The sequence below is a fragment of the Rhineura floridana genome, chromosome 11 (assembly GCF_030035675.1).
Source record: "Rhineura floridana isolate rRhiFlo1 chromosome 11, rRhiFlo1.hap2, whole genome shotgun sequence".
Lineage (NCBI taxonomy): Eukaryota > Metazoa > Chordata > Lepidosauria > Squamata > Rhineuridae > Rhineura > Rhineura floridana.
The window spans coordinates 36400843-36427822 of record NC_084490.1 but is presented as its reverse complement, the minus strand read 5'-3'; the positions used below and the strand labels follow the sequence as shown (position 1 = coordinate 36427822).

General features: G+C 41.5%; 3 protein-coding genes across 5 annotated transcripts; 2 read left to right on the top strand and 1 right to left on the bottom strand.

Moving 5' to 3' along the window:
• Positions 1-373: 373 nt before the first annotated feature.
• LOC133367980 (olfactory receptor 5B21-like) lies at positions 374-1336 on the top strand. The gene has a single exon (XM_061592067.1). The coding sequence runs from the start codon at positions 374-376 to the stop codon at positions 1334-1336; it is 963 nt and encodes a 320-aa protein (XP_061448051.1).
• Positions 1337-13286: 11950 nt separating this feature from the next.
• On the top strand, positions 13287-14243 carry LOC133367979 (olfactory receptor 5L1-like). Its single transcript, XM_061592065.1, has one exon. The coding sequence runs from the start codon at positions 13287-13289 to the stop codon at positions 14241-14243; it is 957 nt and encodes a 318-aa protein (XP_061448049.1).
• Positions 14244-18601: 4358 nt separating this feature from the next.
• On the bottom strand, positions 18602-26393 carry LOC133365921 (olfactory receptor 10A7-like). 3 transcript variants are annotated; one of them, XM_061588374.1, is made up of 3 exons: positions 26314-26393; positions 19652-19744; positions 18602-19531 (listed from the first exon to the last, which is right to left on the bottom strand). In XM_061588374.1, the coding sequence occupies exons 2-3, from the start codon at positions 19715-19717 to the stop codon at positions 18788-18790; spliced, it is 810 nt and encodes a 269-aa protein (XP_061444358.1). In that variant the 5' UTR covers positions 19718-19744; positions 26314-26393; the 3' UTR covers positions 18602-18787. The 3 variants fall into 3 exon arrangements, with proteins under 3 accessions (XP_061444358.1, XP_061444356.1, XP_061444357.1); XM_061588372.1 differs by having other exon boundaries at positions 18602-19744; XM_061588373.1 differs by lacking the exon at positions 26314-26393 and adding an exon at positions 26128-26193 and having other exon boundaries at positions 18602-19744.
• Between the last annotated feature and the right edge of the window lie 587 nt (positions 26394-26980).

Sequence of the window (26980 nt, the reverse complement as noted above, 5' to 3'; positions counted from 1 at the left end):
ATAATGGTGTTGCCATATCAGTAAGGACTGAAGATGTTCCTAAAGATGGACACAAGCCAGTCATTTATAAGGCGCAGAGATCTATACTGATAATCATTTGTGAGTTTTGCTAGTGGTTGCATTGTGCATAGTTGAGAGCCTTACATGCTTAGGAAGCTGCCTTATACTGATTCAGATAATTGATTCATTTAAGTCCATTTTTTCTACTGACTGACTGGCTGTGATTCTCTAGGACTCCAGACAGGGGTCTTTCCCAGCTCTGCAAGAAATTAAACCTGAGACCTTTAACATGCTGCTACTACTACTCTGGTGCTGGTGTATGTTAAATTTTAAAGCAACAAATACTGTTTTGCTTTGTTTGAAGAATGAAGAGATGGCAAACTCAAACTGGGGAAATGAAACAACCATTACAGAATTAAATCTCCTGGGATTTGGGAATGCTGAACGCCTGCAGATTTACCTCTTCTTACTGTTTCTGTTTATCTATATCTGTACCATGGCTGGGAACCTGCTTATTATTCTCCTAGTCATTTCTGAACAGCAGCTTCACACTCCCATGTATTTCTTCTTAGCCAACCTGTCCAGCTTAGATAGCTGCACCGTCTCCACCATTCTTCCCAAGGTGCTTGCTGGCTGCCTGACTGGGAACAGAGCCATTCCTGTGTGGGGTTGCATTGCCCAGTTCTATTTCTTTGCCTCACTCGTTGCTACACAATGCTATCTTCTAGCAATGATGTCTTATGACCGGTATTTAGCCATTTGCAAGCCTTTACACTACACTACTCTTATGAACAGTAGCCTATGCTTTCGTCTCGCCACTGGCTCTTGGATCAATGGGTTCATAGGGATGTCAGTATACATAGTACTGATGTCACAATTAATATTCTGTGGTCCCAAAGACATTGACCATTTCTTCTGTGATGTGGCCCCATTAATGAAGCTTGCTTGCAGTGATACAAAGACAATGGAGCTAGTGACCTCCATTTTCTCATCTATTTTCACCTTGCCCCCATTTATATTAACCCTGACATCCTACATATTCATTGTCAGTCGCATCATGAGGATCCCATCCACAATGGAGAAGAAAAAGGCTTTCTCCACTTGCTCTTCTCATCTTCTGGTGGTTTCCCTTTTCTATGGGACCTTAATAATTGTTTATGTACTTCCAAAGACTGACAGACTGAAGACATTAAATGAATTCTTCTCTATCTTTTATTCTGTCCTCACTCCCTTGGTCAATCCTCTTATATACAGTCTGAGAAACCGGGAGATGAAGAAGGCCCTGAGAAAATTTCTTGGGAAATACGTAAATTTCTTAAGGCATCAAGAGATCTAAGTAGATGATTTCATAACATTTTTCCCCCTGCTATGATGATTAGGACTCCAATCTTGGATTGAAATAATATTTATTTACAGCAATTTCTCAGCTTGAGGAATTTGATCTTTGTGAATTCTGGTAAGAGCTGACATGATTTTCACTTTCCAGACTAATGTGTGGATCAGAATATAATTATCCTTTGGATGTCATGCTTCTCCATATTTTAAAATTCAGTTCTTGGTTAAAAAATGACCAAATTTCATTGTAATATGTTTATTTTAAGGTAATACACATTTAGAAATGCATGGTTTGCAACAAAATATGTTAGGAAACATATGTTTTGTTAGAATACATGTTCAGAAGTAATATTGAAATACAAATTCTGTGCAGATTTATATGTATGTGTGTTTCTGATTAATGTGGAAACAGGGTGGAAGGGATTTATGAAAGTGAAATATATTGATCCATCAATCCCTAGTCTTAATGTCTTGAAATATCGAAACTATTTCTGTATTACTGAGAACAGTTTTTCCCATTAAAGAATAAAGAGAGGGGGCAGGAAACAGAGAGAATTTTCCATGATGCTATTGCATTGTTGATTTCTTTGGGAAAGTATTGCAAAAGTACTTACTATGCATTTAGATATGTCTCTTCCCTTATTACTAGTTGGAAACATCCCTTTTTTATGTGTTTATCATGCTGACAATGAGGTGGAATGTAGCAGTCTAAAACATCTGAAAAACAAAATAGTTCAACAAATAGTAGTTCTGTTCAATTTCAAATCACCAAGTCTGCAATTTAAAGACAATAACCAACAAACCTCAAATTAATTATTGTAGAATTTTAGTACTGATGGATTAAATCATACCCTTCCCCCAAACGTAAGCTCAGGAGTTGCCAATGTTTTGGGGCCCATGGGCACATTTGCAAATCAAAGGAAATGTCATGGGCACTATAAAATATGTAAGGTATTTCTTCTTGGTTTTTCTTTAAACAATCGTCGTCTGGCATCCGTCTTGGAATCACACCCCAACAAAATACAGACCCAGAGCATGCTCATTTCCAACGTTTCTAAAGAATCACTTTTACCTTTTTACCCTGTGGCAACCACACAACATATTTTACAGGCACTATAGACACAGACAGACAGAAACACACACACACACCCAAGCATCCAAGCAACCAAGCACACGCCAGAACCTATTCTATTGGTTACAATATAATGATTCTTTCAAGCCTAATTTCAGCAGGGGGAGGGGGAGTGAGGGGACCGTTTGGGCATCAGGGAAAGTGCATGTGTGGGTGCCCCCTTGACTACCCCCTGGTAAGCTGCTGGAGGATAATTGTTTAATTATTTAGGAGTCAAATACCTAGAGCTGAATTCACAACCATCCTGTCAGAAACGTTTGGGAGGCCTAGGGATGAGCAGATTTTCCCCAGCTTTTATTTTCCCCAACCTGTATACCAATGCCAAATGCTTTCTCTGAGTGTGGATTTGCATGTAGCCAAAATGACATACATAAGAAACAGGCATCAGCAGGCTTATAAAAACTCTTAAGGTTTACAAAAGGACCAAAAAAAAAAAAAAATCTTTTTTTGGGGGGGGGAACCTAAGCGGGGGGGGAGACCCAATATAGCTCAATGAGCATGCTCAGTAGCCAGTGGAAATGGAGTGAAGTATCCTGGAAAAGGGATTAGCTGGCTGGTTGGCTGACTGGAAACTTGTTCTCAATTACTTCAATGGTTGGGAAGATCAGTTTAAAAATATATGTACAGTGTGAGTGTGTTCCCCCCCCCTTGTTTCAGTTAGGGTTGCCAGGTTCTTGGCCTTAGACTGATCCTGTATCTTTAGGAGAAGAGAAACTCAGCCATGTGCAGGTGTTCTTGCAACTCTGTAATGAGAAAAACCACAAGGTGAAATTCTCCCTTCCCTCTGCACAACTTTTAAAGATACAGAAGACCTCTTGGTTGCCAGGCCCAGCCTCCCAGAGGTCTTCCGTACCTTTAAACGTTGTGCAGGGGAAGGGAGAATTCCAGCTAGTGGGTTTTCCCATTATAGTGTTGTAAGAACACCTGCACTTGGCTGACTTTCTCTTCTCCTAAAGATACAGGATCAGTCTCAGGCCATGGACCTGGCAACCCTAAGCACCATTTTCATCAAATTCTTGAGAAATCCTTCTGTCTTTCATTTTCCTCACTCTATGTGGGTCTGCCCTTGCAAAAGGCCCAGAAGCTGCAACTGGTGCCTAATGTGTCTGCTTGGATATTAATTGGGGCAGCTAGATGGGAGCAATCCTTAAGGCACTGCACAGGAAGCTTGTGGGTTACTGGGCCTGATTCAAGATGCTGATAATGGCCTATAAGGGCCCTAAATGGCTCAGGGCCCAAATATCTTCTGTTGTACCTCCTCCAATACCAGTCAACACAATACTTATATCAGGGGGAGGAACATTGCTTGTGGTCCACACAAGGATTCATAGTGTGAAGATGCCCAACACAGCATTCTCCATAGTGGCAGCCCAGCTTTGTAATGCTTTCCCCCTGGAAATATGCTTGTCTTCCTCACTTTGTATCTTTGGATGTGAATTGAAGACATTTCTGTTTACCCAGGCTTTTACAAATTAAGTCATACCATTTTAATGCCTAACAGCTGTAGATTAGTTTACATACAGTATGTTTTTATTCCACCAATTTCATGGGTATTTTATATCTGGTTATTTGCTATGTTATTGTTGTTTTGTTTTTTATTGCACATCAGTCTGGGCTCCGTCAAGAGGAAATTTGACATAAACACCACTTTTGTTTGACCTATCCTAGGAGTGAGTCCTAACAAAATGTTATTTCATGTACCCAGAATTACAAATATGCTAAGATGAAAAACAATTGCCTCAGCAGAAGATTAGCAGAAGACATTTATCCTCTTATCAGCATAGAACTGCTGCTTCTCCACCCCCGGTATATCATATTGGGGAATGCCTGTGGAAATTCAAATTCCTAAACATGTCTAGTTCATAAAGTGTAAGAGTCTTTACCTGGCACAACAATGCCTAACAAAAGGTACTTTTATTGTATTTACTGTATTTTATTGTATTTTATTGGAATTTAATATGTACGTCGCCTAGAGTGGCTTCGGCCAGATAGGCGACCTAAAAATTACATTTACATTTACATTTACTGGTGTTTCACTCACTATAACTCTCTATTTCTAACCTCTGTCTCTGATGAAAAAAAACTACTGAAGTTTCACCCTTGGATTTTGATAGACCAAACCTAATTAGTAAAAGACAATTAAACAAAAGTATACTGAGAAATAGAAGTCTGAGGGAGAGTGCAGCACCCCCAGCACCTGATGAGTACAGGCCATAGAACATTAACATTAACATTGGTGATCATGGTAATTGATGAACCCCATAGGGAAATTCCTTGAGCTCACTACCTATGGGAACAGATAGTTGTTCACTGTGTTCCCAGTAGCATGAATGAATCATGAAATCAAACATAGCTCTGGTGTATTATAAGTCTTCTTTCCCATAGTAATTAGACACAAGAAATACTTCTTAATTAATATGTTCCTAAGATTTTATTGTAATCACCATGTAAACAAATCTTCACTTGTGTGTGTGTTATGTGCCTTCAAGTCGACTACGACTTATGGTGACCCTATGAATCATCTGTTGTAAATCACCCTGTTCAGATCTTGTAAATTCAGGTCTGTGGCTTCCTCTATGGAATCAATCCATCTCTTCAGGGCCAGTTCTAAAGGGCGGCCAGGTTGGGCACTGGCCCGAGGGTCCCTGGAGCTACGGGGGGCCCTCCGCTCTCCTTCCGCGATCAGCGGAAGCATCCACGGACCACCATCCCCCCGCTATGCCCCCGATTTACCTACCTTTCCATTGTTTTTTGCAGCGCGCAGATTTGCCATCAATGAAGATGGTGGTCGAGGTTTCCTTAAGGGGCTGAAGCCTCTGCAGCCATCCTGGCTGATGGCATGCATGCATGCTACATGCACGCATTGCTGCCATCAACAAAGAAGGCAGCAGAGGCCTCAGCCCCTTAGGGAAACTTCAGCTGCCATCTTAATTGATGGCAAACCTGCGTGCACTGCAAAAAAACCCGGAAAGGTAGGTGAAACGTGGGGATAATGGGGGGATGGCGGGAGGCGCGGAAGCTCCTGTCTTGCGGTCCATGGATGCTTAACTTCTGTGGATCGCGGAGGGGCCCAGGGCAGGCTGGTACCCAAGGGCCCCGGCATGCCTGGGGCCAGCCCTGCATCTCTTGTTTGGTCGTCCTCCTTTTCTACTCCCTTCTGTTTTCCCCAGCATTATTGTCTTTAGTGAATCACTTGCAGCCGAAGGTTGAAATAAACACACAGACACCAAGGCTGGGTTGAACTAAGGGCCACTTTATTAAACTTTAAACTTAAAATAACCTGCAGCGGTAAAACCTAGGTGCGGGAGCTAGATTATAATTCATGTATCTAATTACAGCTATTGGACGACTACCCTTGCCTGGGCAAAGGCAAGCCATTCTGATTGCCCCTACCCCCGCCTCACTTCTAAGGTGAGTAGGGGGGCCATCCCACATCACCACCCCCGGGCTGTACAACTCCGGGTGGATGAGGTAAGTTGGCCCCAAAGGCAGCCCATATCCTGCCTCCAACCCGTACAGCTCTGAAGGTCAGGCCTCCAGATCCACCAATCACCCCCAAAGGTGCCTAAAGGTGTCACCTAGCTTTTCCTTCCAGCTTCCCTTCCCACACCTTCCTGCCACAAAAGGGTAACAAATCTCTATTTAGACACCCTTACCCCACTGCCGAGGACCAAACCTTGCAGAAACCTCTGCAGGTCTACCAAAAAACGTCGTTGCCCGCATCAGTCAGGTGAACACCATCAGGCCTATAAAGTTTAACCCTGTCCTGACTTATGTCTGGATACCGTATAACTAAATCCCCTTGTCCAAGGACAGCCAACCTGATCTGTCAGTTGACCTTCTTGCACGCCCTATCAATACCCCTTGGGGTCCCACAGTATTGTCACACTCTGTGCGGTAGGATGTCAGACCACACCAACAGAACTTGAGGCCAGCTCTTCTTGATGACACGGAAGTCATGGCACACTTGCAACATCAGGGCCTTGCCCTTCAGCAAACCTACTTCATTCCCAGAGCTTGGAAAAGTTACTTTTTTGAACTACAACTCCCATCAGCCCAATCCAGTGGCCATGCTGGCTGGGGCTGATGGGAGTTGTAGTTCAAAAAAAGTAACTTTTCCAAGCTCTGTTCATTCCCACCCAGGTGAATGACTAGGACATGCGGAACAGCCTGCACCAAACTTTGCTGGAACAACGGGTAGGAGCCCATGCCAGTGCATCCCTCGGCAGCCAAGCCATTGCACCATGGCCCACTGGCTGAGCCCGAGCTGTGAACCAACACTTGACTTAGCCGCCCTATGGCAGGCCCAGAAAACCATGCTATGGCCACAGAGTAAGATGCACACACGCTCCATTCCCATCCAGCAACCTGCCAACATAAAAAGAAAAATTAAAACAAGTCATACATTTGGATCCCGTGGCTTACTCCATGATCGAATGTGCAACCTGTAAGCCTTAGAATGTCATCTACCAATAACCTGGAGCTGGTCTCGTGGAAGGCCAATGCAGGCTGCAGTTGAAGCCTCCCCAATCCAAAAAGAATGGGTACCAAATGCACCAGTGTCCATCCCTAGGCCCTGAAAAGCGGATTTCATGAGGGCCCAAAATTGAAACCTTGTCAGAGGGGAACCCCTTTTGTGTATAAACAGATAACCAGGCGCAGATCCCCGAATCAACACAAAACACTCCAATGCCCTAACGGGGCAAATATCCTCCTGCAGTGCAGGTGACAACACCACTGTCTGTCCCTTATGCCACTGGTTGGTCTTAGACCACAGCAGCCTCACGTTAGCTTGCCCATCAACCAAACTAACATCTGAAATCAACAAAGCACAGAAGGAACCATCCATCTTTGATCTGGCCACTACTTCTCCTATCCTAAATGCCCCACAAAACAATGTGAGGGCAGCAGCGTGAAACAAACACGCCTCAAAGGGGGAAGAACATAAGGTTTTCCATTGCTCCAACAACCCCAAGAGAAGTTGTGGTGAAAAAGGCCATCTAGCATCGGGGGAGGGAGGTGCTCCCTGGCCCAACCATCTAACATATGCTACACTTAGAAATCCTCAGAGGAATCCATGACACCCCAAGCTTTGGCAAGAAATGCACATCTCCATCTCCTGACCACACTGCAAAGAACAGGATTGAACATTCCACTCACCATATGATAAATGGAGGGTTCAGTCCTACTGAGGGATGCTGTGCAAGTCCCTTCCCTGTGAGGAACACACTTTGATAGCAGCACCCTGCGGTCAGCAGCTGGTGAGTGGATGGTTCTTTCCTACTAAGTTTGGCTGTGTATGCCTGTTCCCCTGCTGGGTGTTGAGTGGTGCAGTATCAATATTCTGATGGCAGCCAAAAAATTTTTGTTGTTGTTGTTAATGGTGTATAATAACATTATAAGCATAATGAGAGCTTCTCCTCTGCTGTGCTTTAGGGAAGGCTATGAAATTTTTCTGTTACTGTTTTCTTTCTTCTGAATGTTACATGTTACATGCTGTATGCTAATATTACAGGATTTTTCCTCAGATCTAATGAAGCAGTGAGGCATTATATATATAGTATTAACATGTGTGCATGACTATGTAACCACAAACTATGAGACGGGGTGTTATTTGAGAAAATGAATCACCTTGAGTTCCCTTTGTGTATGTACTTTATCCAGATGACGTTTAGAGCCAAAAGTCAGCAACGTTAATGTTTCAAGTCATAAGTCCTTCAACTGCATTCTGCTAATACTGGTGTTTTCAGTACCAATAGGTGGTCTCCCAAACCTATCACAAAAACTTTGGTGACTGATTGGTGAACTGGTGAACTATTTTTCTCACTGGTCTTGCCAAAGCCATAGAATGCATAGTAAATTTGCTACACCTGGAAAACCTTACAAACTGTTCTTTGATATAGATTTAGACCAAGAGCCGTCAACTTCTTTGGGCCTGTGGGCACATCTGCAAATTGGAGAAACTGTCATGGGCAACACACACACACACACACACACACACACACACACCATACACACACACACATACCACAACCAAACACTCACTGCAAACAATCTCATTGGCTACCCCACAATCCTTCTTGCAACCTTAATTTCACCAGAGACAGGGGACCCTCTTGGTGCTGGGGAAGATCTGTGTGGGTGTATGTTCATCTGTGGGCATCTGGTTGGTGATCTGTCAATTTTGGGTTCTCTCATTTTCTCCAATCTTAAGTTCAGTTCTCCACATTTCCACATTTGCCATTTAAAAAAAAAAAAATCCTCATGAAAATTCACCAGCAGTGCAAATGTGTAGTGCCAATCAATGTGTATATTAATTTCTCCTAATATACACAATGCCTTCTCACTCAAGTTAATGCCTCATACAACTTAAAGCCTGCCTTTTCTCCTGAACCTTGTACCTTCCTCTTGCATGTTCTCTCAGTAGGGCCAGTCAATGCATTCTGCAGCCTCGTCTTCTCTATTTCTAGGTTGATCCCATGGCTGCTCCTCTGCCCTGCCATAGTCTGATGCCTTTCTAGCAACACATGCCTCCCATATCTTTCTTCTAGTTGGACCCAAATCTGTTCCTGCTTTAGTCCACTTCTGCTTTCTTGATCTCTCCTCTGCCATGTTTATCACTTTTAATTGTAATTGCAATAGGTTTAGATAGCTTCTTGTGTGCCTTTTTAAAGTGCATATGAAATAGGGATCATTTTTCCTGTCTTCCCTTTAGCAAGTGTGATCCTTTCAAGGGATTGTAGGTTCCCTGATTGTTTTGTGTAAATTGGAATGGAAATCAAGTTGTTAACAGAAGAGCACCTGAGTTGTGTCCACATCCAGAAGAAAGAGATGAGACACAGGGATTGGCTAAACTAAAATCACAACTTTATTAAATTTAACATGGGAAATCTGCAGCAAAATTTTACTTGTGAAGTAAGCTGACTGAGGCAGAGCCAGCTTGCGATCTTATCCTCACATGGTTAGTTAAAAGGGTAAGCCTACCCCTGCCCATATTGGACACAGTGAATTACCTTAGTGGTGTGTGTGATGCGTCCTTCCCTGGCTCTCCCTGTCAGGTTCCTACCTGCTCGTGGTTACTGCCTGTCTCTAGGCACCACCAGGGACTCCACCAGTCCGGACCGCTCTCTCTTATGATTTCTCTCCCCGCTCTAGCACAGATCTCAACAGATCCCCCTGCTAGGCAACCACCAGTAACATCCCAATACTAGTATTCCCAGAGACTCTGAATACTGGTATTGTTATTCTCTTCACCGCTGCCACCATTTGTTACAGTTCCCCTTCAGCCTTGGTCATTACCTTACCCTCCCTTTTGGTCTGTGAAACTCCAGCCAAGGATCAGGCCTTTGGTAAACCAAATTAAGTATTTATTACAGATAACAAAGCTAACAAGATTAACAAGATTTCTTCTTAAGGCACATAAGCATATGGTTTTACTCAATCCTAATCTGAACTCCACCTCCCTTCTTCTTCACGCTCTCCTGGCAAACAACTCTCTCAAACCCCACCAAGCAATCCACTCTTTCTCTTCTCCCCCCAGATTCCACAATTCACCACCTCACATCCACCCAGATTTACCTGTCATCCTTTCATTTATACTGTCAGCCATTTTAAACATTCAGCCAATCATCAAGCATTCTATTGCCCATTCACTCCCCCTCCTCTTTCACTACTTACCATGTATACTCTAAACAACCAGCACTTACCATATATACACTAATATATAGGAACATCACAGTGTGCCAAAATGCTCTGTGCATTGCTGACCATTCTCCATCAGTTAATGAGAAAAAAAACAGCACTTGGAAATTATCCAAAGGGATAGAAAATTCTGGTGAAATTCTAATGGGTAAGGTGCAGGGTTTTTGCCATGCTTACCATACTTTTCAACTGGCCTGTTTATGAATGTCCTCTCTTGCATTTAACAAATTATCTCACCAGTATTCTGCAACTGCAGCCTCCCTGGGTGCCCGCTCTTCAATTAAAGCACAGGCAAAGGTGTAATGAAGTAATTCCTGCCGAAGGGCTTTTCCTCAGAGCAGGAAGCACATGCAGCCAGGGAGGCTGCAGAGTGCTTGAGAAATGTTTACTGGAAAGGAAACATCTCCCTCAGCCACCTTGCAATAAACTACACTTTAAAAAAATCCTGAAGAAATTCTAAACTGCCCTGACAATGAGACAAAAAAATGGAAACTTCTTTCTTGCAGAGCAAGAACATTATTGAGAATCTAGAGGAGAGATTTCCACACAGTGCTAGTATTGTTTGCAGTCAGTTCAGCTTTTGGGGCTGATGGAGGCCTTCTTCACTCAACACCCCCAAAAGTCCCCAAACTTTGGTCATATGCCCTGGGAAAGTCTCAAAGGAGTGTTGTTTTCCTACCATGTGTGTTCCACAGTCCTGAGCAGCAGTTCTGTCAATCCAGGTTTCTCTCAATTGCAAATTTTCCCAATGTTAAGTTCAGCTCTTCACTTTTCCACATCACTTTTTTTAAGTCCTTGTGAAAATTCATCAGCATTTTAGTGCAAATTTATCTGAATATACACATTTGAATATACATTTGTATGCAATTTTCCCTAATAAATACATTTTAAGAGCAAATTTCCCTACTACTATAATGCATCTTTGTATATTAATTTCTCTAATATATGCATTTTATGCACACTTCACTCCAGTATATGTATATTTGTACACATTACTTGGTTGGAGAACTGCACTGGGAAATTATGAGAATTGCAAATTTTGAATGAGAACTGTTTCGGTTCTTATATAGTTTCAAAATGTGGTACTCATTAGTGCTCAATGTAACATTTAGTGTGGCCCATCATCATCAGAACCTCTACCAGCTCTTGATTCTACCTTTTCAATACTTTCCCTTGTGGTAAAGTGCAATGGGGACATTAAATTAGACTTCTGGGTTTCACAAAGATACTCTGTTTCCCTGGGATGAAAATAATAATCACCATCTTTCCGAAGTACAATCTACATAAACCTGTTTTAGCACACAAACATAAACAACCATATTCCATATTCTACCATATTCCTAATATTGTTCTTATCCTCCCTACTGCTTCAGAGGACACCTCTGCATGATACACAGTCCAAAACAATGCATGGCATAGAAGCAATAAACAATGGGATATTATCTGCTCACAGCAGTTTGATTATTGGAGATCCCAGCAAGTTTCAAGAATCTGGAAGTGACTATTCTGAGAGTTTTCGGGAAGCAAGGTGAAAGGAAGGAATGACATCAACAACATCCTAGTGATTGGCTCATGGTAAGTGTGTCAATGATCAGGGGAGACCACAGAGTTCTCATGCTTTTGATTCTCACCTGCCCACCATTGGTCAGTGCCAGTCCTAGATGACTGAGCAAGTTGGAGGCGTGAACTCAGTAATATCACTCAATAGTTATGCCCCAGGTTATGCTTTGAATAGCCATATAGTAAAGAAGCAGCACAGCAACAATCTTTTTAAAATGCGGTTGAGGAAAGGGTGGGGGGTTATAGTGATTAATAAAATGTCTAAATGGCTTTGAGAGGGGGGAGAGAAGAATGGAAACAATTTGAATTTTTCAACAAAACAAAATACTACTACTACTACTAGTAGTAATAATAATAATACCACCAATAACAACAATAGCAGCAACAGCAACACTTTTTGTCTCTCCACCCCCAACATCCTGATAATGCAAATGCCCTGCTAATAGCATAGTAATTTTACATGACCATCATGTGAATGGGACTGGTGCATGGTTGGACATCTGCATGGAGACCTTATGGACACTCTAAGTAACCTGCATGTTAAAAGAGATATGAATCAAGGTTTAATCTCCTCCTTACTTGAAAAAAATTGATAACTCTCTCTCTCTTTCTCACACACAAACACACACACACACACACTTTTTTTGGCTTTTTAATTTATTATTTCTGTGTCTTTCTTCTCACATGGCTGGTTGGAGCATCTCTCTTCACCACTGTGATAGTTTCATGATTCTTTCACCTTAAACACAGACAAGTGATACTTGTATTATTTGGTGATATAGCAGGTCTTATCTGCAAAATATTGACCCAAGCAACACAATGCCCATGAGGCATGCTTGAGACTCGTACACTACATTAGCAAGAAGGTCTTCCTGAGGAGGATCAGGCTATATGACACATAATACAGATTTCAGGGTGTTCCATGAATATGGTAGCATTTGTTGTAAATATAACTTCCTTGTTCTTTTTGCTGCATACAAACAGACAGATGAAAATCTATTATGTAGCATTTACTGTACGTGCTATGAGCTGCATTTCCTGTACACACTTATCTGGGAGTAAGCCCCACTGAACTCAATGAGATTTAAATCTCAGCATACAGAGAATTACACTGAAACTCACTTAATACAACTCTCAGTTCCACCACAATCCTACAGCTTGTAAAAGAGAACCCCATTTCTTAACAAATCTCTCTCTCCTCTTCCCCTCTTGCAGATACACATCTTTCTATATTTTAAGTGAATGCAAAATTTCTTTGCCGAAAGTATTGTAGCTATGCAAAATATGCAAGGTATGGCTATCAGGCAGATATATTCAGAGTTGCCTTATTGAATAGTTTATTCCAGGTGCAGGTACTGGATTTTATGGTTATATAATTTGGATCTCTGAAACGATTTTTTTAATCTGTGAGAAAAATAATTACAAAATGTACATTTTGAGCAGCTATACACTTGGAATTGGATTAGCCAGAGGTTACGAGCAATTACAATTCACAGATTTATATAAAAGTATGCAATTCATTTCCATTTGACTATGCACAGTGTTTTTCTAGTACAACATGACAGAGACTACCACATGGAGAAACAGAACAACCGTCACTGAATTCATTCTTTTAGGATTTGGAAATCTTCAGGACCTTCAGATTCCTCTATTTCTGTTGTTTCTCCTGGTCTATATTGTGACTGTGGCTGGAAACATCGCCATTGTTTTCTTAGTTGCAACAGACAGACAACTTCAGACTCCGATGTACTTTTTCTTAGGCAACTTGTCCTGCCTGGACACCTGCTACAGCTCAACCATCTTGCCCAGGATGCTGGCCAGTGTTTTCAGTGGAGACAGTGCAGTGACATTCAATGGCTGCCTTATACAACTATATTGCTTTTGCTTCTTGGCAATTGCAGAATGTTATCTGTTGGCTGTGATGGCTTATGATCGGTACCTTGCCATATGCAAACCATTGCGTTATGCCATTCTTATGAATGCTAGAACTACCATCCAACTGGCCACAGGTGCTTGGTTATGTCCCATCATTGTTCTGACTGTAATCATACTGTTACTGTCAGGACTGACATTCTGTGGCCCCAATGTAATTGACCACTTTTTCTGTGATCTCGGCCCAGTGGTTAGTCTCTCCTGTACAGACATCAAATGGGTCATGTGGACCATCTTCATAATGTCCTGCATAGATACCTTTCCCCCATTTCTACTCACCCTGACATCTTATGTTTTTATCATTTCTACCATTCTGAGGATCCCATCCACCAAAGGTAGGCAAAAAGCTTTTTCCACCTGCTCCTCTCACCTTACTGTGGTAACATTTTTCTATGGGACCCTAATTATGGTGTATGTCTTACCCAAAACCAATAGTATGGGAGATCTAAAGAAAATGTTCTCTGTTTTTTACACTGTATTGACTCCCCTAGCCAATCCCATTATATACAGCTTGAGAAACAAAGAGGTTAAGGAGTCCCTGAGAAAAGCCTTTGGTAAAGTGAATATCATAATAGGAATTTAGTACAATTCTCAGTAATACTGGAGAATGTATAATAGTAAGCAGGAATAGAAACCCAGCAGGGCATGTATATCCATAGTGAAACTAAAATTAAGCACAATGTTAATATGCTGATGGTTTCTTAAAGGTGTTATAGAGCTGTATTCCTTATTGATTTGTACTATATTTTTCTTAGTGAAATGTCTATCAAACAGATGGAATGGGTATGGAATAAATTGTACAGTCTGTAAACCATCCTAATTAGTACCAACACAACAAATACATAGATTGAAATGTAATTATCCTTCAAATTTAGCACTTCTTCATATTTTGTGATAGTTATTAGCTCAAAACTAGCAAAATGTATTAAACTGTATATTTTAGGACAGAATGTATGTAGAGATTTATATCTTGAGATAAAATAAAACATGCAACTTTTCATATAGATTTAAAATCACCACCACCACAGTGTTTTATTGTTTGTTGTTTGCCACCTGGGCTCCTTCTGAGAGGAAGAGTGGGATATAAATTTATGAAATAACAGGAGCAGACATGCAAAAATTACGTGGATCAAAAATAGACTGATGTACCCTGAGCATAATCCCCACAGAACACAATGAAACTTATTTTAGAATAAACTTGCATAGGGTTGTGCTGGGGGGGGGGGGGGGAGAAGCTACATACAAGTCCCAGTGTAAAATCTGTGAAATTCTTTCCATTCCAGAATCACTTTCTGCACTTTTCTTGCATTGTAAATTTGTCATATCCTTACCTTCCACTGAATATGAAAATGAATATTCTTTTTTGGAAAGATGTGACTGATGACCAGGAGTTTGTCTGTTGCTATAACAACTAAAGGGGTCCTCCAGCAACTGGCAGGTCCTATTATCTGCTCTTTGGATGTATATTTTTTTTTATTTTCACCCTCATACTTCAAAATAAAGCAGCAAAGTAGCACATTTGGTGTTAAATCCGTTGCCTGCCTGAATCTTTTTATAGAACCTCTGCCCTTTGGCAGAACAATTTCAGCATCAACTTTTTTAAAAAAGCCCTCATAAAGATTGTCACCATTTTAGCATAATTTTCATGTCATAGGCACACTTTCATATTCAATTTTACCAAATATACATATTTGCAAGCTATATTCCTTAATATAGTACATAAGTTGTTTTCATTAATATACGGTTTTTATGCACAATTACTCCTAATATGGTACGTATTTGTTATTGTTGGAGAACTGCATCACAAAATTAAGAATTGCTGTGTTTTATTCATGAATATTTCTCTCCTGTCCCTACCTCTATGTCCCTGGGGTTCTAAGTACAGATTTACACTTTGATTACTACAGTGGTGTAGAAACCACTTCTCTTTGGATGTTCCAGCATCATTAAGGTAGCTGATGTGTATATTTAGGTTCTTTCGCATGCAAATACCACCTTCCCTGGCTTTCTGAATACTTCTCAATATCTTTTTCTAAAAATAAAAGGACAGACAGACAACTAGATAGATACTTTTTGTATGTGTGTATAAATTAAAACTGAACATAGGGAGGTGGATGCATCCCTGAGGGGTCAGGCTTCCACAATGCACTCTGTATTTATGGCCATGTAATTCAAGTAGAAATTTGATATTTTTGTTTGTGTCTTATGTCTCAGCTTTGAATGGCTATGCAAACTGTGCATGCACAGAAAGAATGATTCAGCTCCTTCCTACTTAGGTCTGTGTTTTCTGAATGGGAAGCAATGAAGCTAACTGTGCATCTGATACTCAACAAAGATGTCCAATAATCATTTGGAAATTGTGAAAATATACTAATAAAATCATATATGATACATAGGTGAAACATGACCTGAATATGCAATGCCATTCACTATTTGAAAAGGCAAGGTACCCATGGTAATAAAGTGAAAGGTTTTATACGTAGGCAGAGCAATTAAACTCTGGGGAAGTCGTCATAAGGGGGAGCCAGTGGGAAGCTCTACAGCATCCATTTGCTATTTGGGAGCCACTGGGCCGGCTGAACATTGGTTCAGCCAGGAGCTGCACAAATGAATGGAAAAGGAAAAGGTGGCTCTCACAAATACCCCTACGAATGAGCAAGTACTCCTGCACTGACTTCTATTATAATTATCTTCCTTAGACCGACCATTTACTCAGTGTAACTTTGGCCCAGATCGGGACCCACCAGAGCTCTCTGAATGGGAGTTGGATGTTGGTTAAATCAACCAACCCCCCCCCTGCCACTCATGTCTGCGTTGCCACCTTAGACTCTTTTCAGATCGTACATCCAGCAGATATAAATAACCTTTTGGAAGGGATGAGATCTACCACTTGTCTACTTGACCCTTGCCCTTCCTGGATTATAAAACAGTCCAGAAAGGGACTCGCAATTTGGATCAGTGAGTTGATTAATGCCTCCCTCCAGCAAGGTCACCTTCCAGGAAGCTTAAAAGAAGCAATTGTTATCCCATTATTAAAAAAGCCTTCCTTGAACCCTTCCTGTTTAGACAGTTTTGTCCTGTTTCTATCTTACCTTTTTTAAGTAAAATCATTGAGAGAGTTGTAGCCACGCAACTCCAGAGTTTTCTGGAGCTGACGGATTACTTTGACTCATCTCAATCTGGTTTTAGGCCAGGTCATGGAACTGAGACTGTATTGGTGGCCTTAGTAGACGATCTTCGGAGAGAGTTAGACAAGGGGAATGTGTCCTTACGAGTTCTCCTCGATCTTTCTGCAGCGTTTGACACGATCGACCACAACATCCTCCTAGACCGCCTCTTCGAGATGGGCTTGCGAGGCACTGTTTTTCAGTGGCTCCGCTCGTTCTTGGAGGGCAGATCACAGAGAGTATTGCTTGGGAATTTTAGTTCTGATCCCTGGCCGTTATCATGTGGAGTTCCACAAGGCTCGGTGCTTTCACTGATGCTATTCAACATTTACATGAAGCCGCTAGGAGAGATCATCCGGAGGTTTGGAATTCGATTTCACCAATATGCTGATGATACCCAGCTTTATTTTTCCTTTCCTCTGGATACGAAAGATGCCATCCTCCCATTAAACAATTGTCTAACAGCAGTAAAGACCTGGATGACGCAGAATAAACTTAAACTAAACCCAGATAAAACAGAGGTGCTGGTGGTTGGACATCAAACTAAGTTGGAAACAGGGAATGTTCCGATATTAGACGGAGTTGTACTCCCTTTAAAGACCCAAGTCCGTAGTCACGGTGTTCTCCTAGACTCGGCCTTGACTCTAGAGGCTCATGTTCTTGCAATCTCTAGAAGCGTTTTCGTCCGCCTGAAGCTAGTTCGCCAATTGCGTCCTTTTTTGGAGCTTTCTGACTTGACCATGGTTACCCATGCCTTGGTCACGTCTAAACTAGATTATTGTAACTCACTTTATTTAGGTCTTCCCCTTAGAATACTCCGCCAATTGAAATTGGTTCAGAGAGCAGCTGTTAGGATGCTAACTGGGGCGGACATCCGAGCTCACACTACTCCACTTTTAAAACAACTACACTGGCTTCCAATCTCCTATCGAGTTCAGTTTAAAATCCTGGTTTTAACGTTTAAAGCTCTATCGGGCTCAGGTCCCAGTTATCTATCAAATCGTTTGTCATTTTATGAACCGGCCCGTCCTTTAAGATCTTCTTTAGATCCTGGTCTTAATATTCCCTCCTTTTCCCAAATTCACCAGACGGGCATTAGGAATAAATTGTTCTCAGTGGGGGCACCAACTCTTTGGAATGCTCTTCCGCAGGAAATTCGTTCTTCCCCTTCTCTGTTTAGCTTCCGTCGCCAAGTTAAGACCTTTTTATTTCGGTTAGCTTTTAATTGTAATGTGTGATATACTGTATATTTCTTATAATGTTTTATAACTTGTTTGGTATGTTATACTGTACTATGTTGTTTTATTATGCTATTGTTTGCCGCTTAGAATTCCTTGGAACTGAAGCGGGATATAAACTTTTTAAATAAATAAATAAAAATCCCCCCCTCAACTCCTCCTCCAAGATGCCCCAGAACACCCATTTTTCAGGCCTTATGCTGGCTTCAGCCGGCACCCTTCTTCCAGTCTGGATCTCCCCGGCACCCCGCCAGCTGAGCCAGCAGGGTCCCAGCTCTGCTGCAACTGATTCAGGACAAGGAGATTCTTCCAGCAGAGCCCAGTGTAGCACAGTGAATACAGGACCCTGCCCACTCAGCCACATCCAACTCCCCTCAGCCCGGTGAAAATATGAATTGGATTGTTCCCTTAGATAAAGAGTTACCAACATACAATAAAAATAAAGACTCATTTGTGAATTTTATGTTATTCATGCTCACAATAACCCTATGGGATTGGTCACAGTTGCTTGAACTTTACAGGTGAAGAACTGAGACAACGTAATTTCCCCAATGCTACTCCAATATTGGGGTAAATTAGGATTTGAAATTGACCATGCCAAATTTCAACATGCTGTCCTCTGGATAAAACTGTCTCTTGCGTCTTTTTAGCATCACTTTTGATACATTCCAACCATGCTTGAATTACATATCACTGGCAATTGAAAGTATGCTGGTTGAACTTCATCTGTTCATTGTCTTTCTCACCAGCCTCCTAATTGCCCCATTGACTTCCTTGTTCCTTAGGCTGTAGATAATGGGGTTCAGCATGGGAGTGATGGTGGTGTACGTCAAAGCTAAGAATTTATTATTATACTGTGTATGAAGTGATTTTGGCCTTAGATAAATCAAGCTACTACTCCCATAATACAAGGACACCACCAAGATATGAGAAGAGCAGATGGAGAAAGCTTTTTGAAGGCCGTCAGATGATGCCATTTTCAGGATGTTGGAAAGAATCAGACAATAGGACACTAGGATAAGGGAAAAGGGGGTACAAATAACTAGTACAGTAGCTATAAAGAGCTGCATCTCATACAAAGAAGTATCAGTACAGGAAAGCTTAATGAGTGGGGGGATATCACAGAAAAAATAATTAATTTGATTTGATCCACAGAATGGTAAGGTAAACACCCAAGCGGTCTGAACCAGAGACACCATGTTGCCAATGAACCACGAGAAGACAGTCAGTGAAAGGCAGACTTTCTTGTTCATGATCGCCATGTACCTCAGTGGTTTGCATATGGCCACATAACGATCATAGGCCATGGCTGCCAGGAGGAAGCACTCCGATGCCCCCAAGAAAATCAAGAAGAACATTTGCGTGGCACAGCCAGCATAGGAAATTCTCTTGTCCTCTGAGAGGAAATTCACCAGCATTTTGGGAAGAGTCACAGACGAGTAGCAAATATCCATGAAAGACAAGAGCTTGAGGAAGAAATACATTGGTGTGTGAAGTGATGGATCTACCATGGCCATGATGAAAATGAGCATGTTCCCCAACATTGTTATGATGTAAACCAATAGAAAGACAATGAATAAAAGCACCTGGAGGTCAGGATAATTGCTTAAGCCCCAGAGGACAAATTCATTCCCTCCTTCTGTAAAATTCATTGGGTTTTTTGAAAGAGTTTACTTCTTCTAGAAGAAAAAAAAGCAAAGTGTGAGAACAAAGGATTAAGATAACATATGAAGAAATAATTTAAACCAAGTAAACAACAATATATTCCTTGATTATTTACTGCAATCCACCAGAGAGTGGTTCTCAATGTGTTAGCATGTACAGTGCAAACTTAGATATGCTTCCTCAGAAGTAAGCTCTACTGACTTCAATGGGACATTGTGTATAAGATGACAGTCTTTGTTCCATTGATATTAATAGAAACAAATTAATAATGGTTTATGCCCCAGTGATGTCAGTGGGAAAGTACAGTCTAACTTGGATGTGGAAGGGCATTCGTGGCACATATTAGCTGCAAAGGCCAAAGGAACTGGGGGAGTTTGGAAATTGAACTTGTACAGTTTGGAAAGCCTCATCCAATTATGAAGCAATACTAGAACTACAGTATGTATATTCAGGTATGGATGATATGTGATACAGCCAGCCCTCTGTCCCAGACAGCCCTCTTCACATTTGCATGAAAAAAAATCAACAACTTTACTCATATTATACACTTCTGAACAAGAGATGGGGGAAAGTGCATGTTTGGAAACTATGCATACTGACTAAAGAATGTGCATATTGCCCAGAGAATGTACAAAACACAACCAAGATGTGTAGATTTCCCAAGGCCTGTTGGAGATTATGCATAATGGCCAGAAAATGTATGGAATTCAGGCAACATATGCACATTTCTCAAGACCTGTTGGAGATTATGTATATTGATCAGGGAACATGCATAATTCCCTCTTCATGAAAGGTTAATGTATACATTCTCCATGAAGCCTGGTGAAGGTGCACTTTATATTTGATTTATATCCCACCCTTCCTCCCAGCAGGAGCCCAGGACAGCAAATTACATTCACTCTCTCACACAGAGTGCCTTGCAAAAGTAATCACACCTCTGACCAATATAAACATTTCCCAACATAAATCCAATGTCACCTTACAGTAAATGATTTTGAGTTTCACTGTTTCAAAATAAAATATCATACAGAATGAAATTACCATGTATCATTTGTAATTCAGTTATATGAGAGCATTGGTCAGGGGTAGGGTTACAACCGTACTCTTTTTTAGATGGTACAACAGCATACTCTTACTTTTCACTTATCGAAGCCAAATGTACTCTTTTTGAAATGACAAAATGATGGTAACCCTAGTCAGGGGTCTGAATACACACATACACATAAACACACACACATACACATACAGAGAGAGAGAGAGCGAGAGAGAGCATACACACATGGGCTTTTGTCCCTGCTTGCTTTGCTCGCCAACCCTGCCTACTGTTGCCAAAGCTCCCCTTCCCCCATGGGTTGCTGAAACTCTTCCCTTACCCCACCCATGGATCGCCGAAGCTCCTCCCTTCCTCCCACCACAGGTTGCTAAATCTCTCCCTTCCCCCCATGAATTGCCAATGCTCCCCCTTCTCCCATGGGTTGCTGAAGCTTCCCCCTGCTCCTCACAGGTCACCAAACTTGCTGCCTGGCCTCCTGCCCATAGCTCCCAGACTCCCCCATCCCCACTGTCACACTGTGACATTGTGATGTCATCACAGCATGAGGTCTTAGAAAAATATAATATAGTAAAGTATATATCACCCATTCCCATTTCCTAAGGCTTTTTTGTATAAGCATGAAAGGACCTGAACGTTGAAAGTTCCTTTGAGCATTCTCCAAGAAGGCAAAAAACAACATTGAATGGATTATTAGATATGTCAGAACAGGATTAATCACCCATCATCACTGCAAATGTAAGGATTTAGGGGTTTTAATTTCACCTCATTTCCACTCAATACCCAAACCTTGACAGACATATACTTACCAATGTGAATGGAGGAACATAGGAAGCTGCCTTATAACTGCCTTATAATGAGTCAGACCCACTGGTCCATCTAGCTCAGAATTGTCTACACTGACTGGCAGTGGCTTTCCAGGGGTTCAGGCAGGGATATTTCCCAGCCCCCTCTGGAGATGCCAGGGATTCAGCCTGGGCCTTCTGCATGCAAAGCAGATGCTGCACCACTGAGGTACAGCCCTTCCCAATGTGCTGAATTACAAGCAGGTGTTTCAAAAGTGCTTTGTGATACTGCAAGGTGGCTTGCTGATTGAAACAAACCTGCACTGGGCTTTGACACATGGATAAATAATATTTGTTAATCATATGAGAAAGAGACAGAACAACCACAAAGAAGATGCCACACCTTTCTGGTTAAGGTGTAAAGTTGCTTCCATTTCCTTCAACAACAGAATGTAATGACCATGCCAATAGAAGAGCCATTTTGTGCATAAAGGATTGTATGCAACTAAGTCCCACTCAGAGTAGACCCACTGAAAGTAATGAACCCAAATTAGTTAGGTCTATTAACTTTAGTGGGTCTACTCTGAGTAGCACAAGCATTGAACACCACCCTATGATTGCAACATCAAATCTCCCTAAATAGGTTCTTGTAGCAACAGTCACCATTTTGTAGCTACAGTACTGAGAAAATGGGCTATCCCTGGAACAGAAGCATGGACTTGACAAAAATATCTGCATTTTCCATGTACAGCTAAAGTGTAACAGGTACACATATCTTGTGCTTAAGAATGAGATTACATAGAAAGTTTTCTGAATTTGAAACTGGGATGATTCCACATACACTCTTGAAAGTGAACTTACACTAACAGGTAAATCATACTTCGATATTTTATCAGTTGTATGAATCTGTTTAAATATGAGCTTGCCATATTATTGTACCAAACTGTCCTTAGTTCAATCTAATCCAGAGCTTGGAAGAGTTACTTTTTTGAACTACAACTCCTATCAGCCCCAGCCAGTATGGCCACTGGATGGGAGTTGTAGTTCAAAAAAGTAACTTTTCCAGACTTTGGTCTAATCCATAGCTGATACAAAACACAGACCAAATACAACCACCCCTTTAATTAGTGATTATAGCATTAATCATGAGAGTGGCCGTATACTACAGCCAGGGTAGATTTTTCACAATCCACAATGTTAAATTTAAAAATACCACCCCATGGCATTCTGATGCAAAAAGAAACCTTACAAAACTTATAGTCCTGAACTCAGAAACACTTGCTCAACAACTCTCTAAATTTTCATAGCGATACACAAAACAGTCAGGGAAAATAGAGAGTTCAAAGTGTAAAAAAAGAGAGAAACAGACCCCTTTTGGACTTCCTTCTGTTAGAGTCCTCATAATTTGTTGAAATTAATTAAAAATCAGCAGTGTTCACTGAGTACCTGTAATCCTATTACTGACCTTGCCCCATACTTTGACCTACATCTTCTGCAGTTTAAAAAATGCCTGGCCGATTTTTAATTAATTTAAGAAATTTTACCTTCAACTCAAGGATAATGTTGGGCATGCTCAGTAAGAACTAACTCTCAGTGCTCTCAAGGCCAGACTGCCACCTGCTTGGCTTTGCTGATCAAGGGGCAACACCCACACCAGACATTTATCTCACTTGAGATAGTCATGGCTTCCCCCAAAGAATCTGGGAAGTGTAGTTTGGGAAGGGTACTGAGAGTTGATAGGAAACTACTGTTAGCTCCAGTGGCCAGATTGGTTTAACAATCAGCCACTCTGAGTGAAATTCTGTGTGGGGAACAGGGGCTTTCCTAGCAACTCTCAGCACCCGTCACTAACTACACTTGGGAGAAGCCATGACTGTTCAAAGTGAAATAAAGGTCTGGTGTGGATGTGGCCAGGGACAGCTTTGGTTTAAATTTGGGTGGGAGGCTACATGTGCCTGCTGTAGAATAAAAATGTGGGGGAAACCCTGAAAAGCAGTGTTTTCTTTTTGGAAAGAGAAGGGGCTTCCCTTCTGCCCAGTGCCCACCCATCCAATCTCCTCCTCTCCTCCTCCCTGCCCCCCACGCCCACGTATCCTAAACATAAACAGAAATAAATCCAATTGAACTCAAAAAGTATGAAAATGATCAAACCCACACTCCGTTCTCCTCCTTATCCCCTCCCTCTTGCCCCTTCCCTCACTCTTCTTTTGCCCCTCCCTCTTCATCCCTATCCCCATCCCCTTCCAATCTCATACTCCCCCCTCCCCTCCACCTCCCCCCACCCCTCCCCTCCACCTCCCCCCGATGGTCAGTTTTACCTATCTTAAGCATAATTGCATGGGAGTAAATCTCATTGAAATCAATAAGCATGCAAATTATCAAACCTATCCTCCCCCTTCTTCCTCCCAGCACCTACCTTTTGCCCCTTCCCTCCACCTTCCTTTGCCCCTCCCCTTCCAATTCCTTCCTGTCCCTACCTCTTCCTTCCCCTCCCCTCTCCCTTCCTTCCTTTCTCCTTCCATCTCCTCTCCCCTCCTCCCTCCTCCCCCATGGTCTGTTTCACCTAAACTAACCATGATTTCATGGGAATAAATCCCATTAAACTCAATCAACATGCAAATGATCAGACCTGCCTTTTCCCTCCTTCCCCTCTCCTCTCCCTTCCTCCTTCCCTGTGCACACCAGCCCTCCCGCCCCCTTTGTCAGATATTCCTATCCTAAGCATGATTGCACTGGAGTAAATCCCACTGAACTCAATAAACATGCAAATGATCAAACCAGCCTTTCTCCCCTCCCCCTCCTGCCTGCCCCCATCCCCCTCCTCCCCTCTGCCCTTCCTCCCCTTCCTCCTCCTCCTCCTTCCCTGCCCATCCCATGTGGCCAATTCCAGCTATCAGAAGCATGATTGCAGGGGAGTAAATCCCACTGAACGCAATAAGCATGCAAGTAATCAATCCATTCTCAGCAAACTTGCACAGGATCCCATTTCTTACCTCCCAGGTTAAAAAGTAGAGAAAATCACTAATAGGCAAAAAACCTTGTGGTTTAAGAATGTACCTATAGCCCACAGATATTTCTATCAAACTTTAAAAAGCAGGGAAATTGGATAGCCGTAGTGAGTGCACTTGGGGAACAGGAGACCTGAACTCCTCTCTGATACATTGGACAGCCCTACAAATTTGTCAAAATGCAAACACAATTTGGGTTGGTCTTTCACAGTCCAATCCACTTGCTGTGTAGCTTGAAAGAATTTGGTAACATATGCCTCTGAGCACATGGTGAGTGGTAGCAACACCTGCAATCAGCCCAAATAATTGAAATAAGATGTGTGCTGTGCTGATCTTGTTTTAGCAGAGAAGAAGCAACAATATTGAAACAGTTGATATTGTTCAGATAGTCACTTATATATGTTTGATTTACTCTGCAATTTTAGTGTAGTTTCCTATAATAAATCATTCTCTTTTGCTTCTGTTTCTGTGAATATGTGAAGTATAGCAACACTTTGCAACACTAAAAACACCCTCCAAAAACAATTGTGGAATAATGGCACTGACTGTTCTGCAGGATAGTTTCCAATGGATATGAGGAGTGTCTCAGTGTGCACAAGATAAAACAGTGGGAGGTGAAATATATTCTAACAAAATTCTAGGCGTGTTCTATGTTTTTCATTGACCATGCCCACCTTTTCTTAAATAAAGTGGTTTAAACATAGGAGGGTGAAAACATGCATCTTGGGCAGGCCAACTTGTTTCCCCCAACAGCTAAAGTCATTGCTTAAGAAGCAACATATTGTAATTATTCTGATTTTACATCTAACTGCAGTTTCAGATTCAATTGTTAATGCACCCAAAATAGAAAAAGAACATAACCTCCAATTTGAAACACAAAAGGCTGTCTTCATCATCATATGACACTGACCAATAAACAGGCTTTGAAATTAATAAAAATAAACTTGAAACAGGTTTCTAAGGATGAATAAGGAGGGAAATAAAATTTTCTAGTTTAGATTCTCTGTAGAAACAATAGTAACACAGGAAAGAAGCAAAGTAAGAATTACACAAATGTAATTCTCCATCTTTGGAGATGGTAGGTGTTGCCACCACTCAACATATGCTCAGAGGCATATGTTACCAAATTCTTCCAAGCTACACAGGAAGCGGATTTGACTGTGAAAGACCAACCCAAATTGTATTTGCATTGTGACAGATTTGTAGGGCAGTACAATATATCAGAGAGAAGATCAGGTCTCCTGCTCCCCTGGTGCACTCACTAGAGCTATCTAATTTCCCTGTTTTTTAAAGTTTGATAGAAATACCTGTGGTCTATAGATAGTTCTTAAACCGCAAGATTTTTTGCCTATTAGTGAATTTATCTTGAGTCAAAGAAACTTATGTTTATAGGCACTTCAGTACTGAAAGCATAAATCCCATAAACTAGATTCTGAATCTAGTCTCTTTTATAAGTCCATCCCCCAGATATTGTCCAAAACTTTAAGTGGTTTATCCACATCAATTATAGAACTGATTACATATGAACAACCTCTGACATTTTTGAAAATTACTTTAGCCTTATCTTCAAAACAGCAAACACACATATTTAGAAATGTTATTTCAAGCATGATTAATTAGGATATTTAAAATGTTTCTCATTGAAACCAATATGCTACAATATTAATACTCATCACAAAATGCCATCTGCTCCTCTAATGTTCATCAATATAGGCTAAATAGTCCTCATTCTAATAAACCTTCATCAGCAGGTCCTGTACATCTGACTCCATGCTGGGCCTGGCCCACCATTAGATAAAGAGAAACAGGCCCTTTAGATGGCAGATGCTGGAGGTTAGGACAAGCAGTGAGCTATGTGCCTGATAACAGGCAACTCCTAATCTAGGAGTAGCTAAAGTGTTGCTCTCCAGATGTTGTAGATTACAACTCCCATTATCCGAAAACTCTTGACTACTGGCCATGCTGCCTGGGGCTGATGGGAAATCTAGTTCAAAACCTCTGGAGGGCACCACATTAGGTATCAGAGGCCTAACACATTGCACTTTCCTCCAGTGAAATGGAAAAAAACTGTCCCATTGCCAGTACTTAACTAAAATTTAACTACTAGTCCAAAACCTCTGTAGGTAGAACAGGGATTGGGGAGGGGCATCTTGCCTGCTAAGGTAGCCATGAGTATTGGATCTGCCCTGTCTCCATGCTAGGGTTGCCAGGCTCAGGGCCTGAGAACTATTCTGTATCTTTAAGAGAAGAGAAAATTCAGCCAACTGTAGGTTTTCTTACAACAGTGTAATGGGAAAAACCACAAGGTGAAATTCTCCCTTCCCCCTGCACAACTTTTAAAGATACAGAAGACCTCTTGGTTGCAGCTTGCACTTGGCTGAATTTTCTCTTCTCTTAAAGATACAG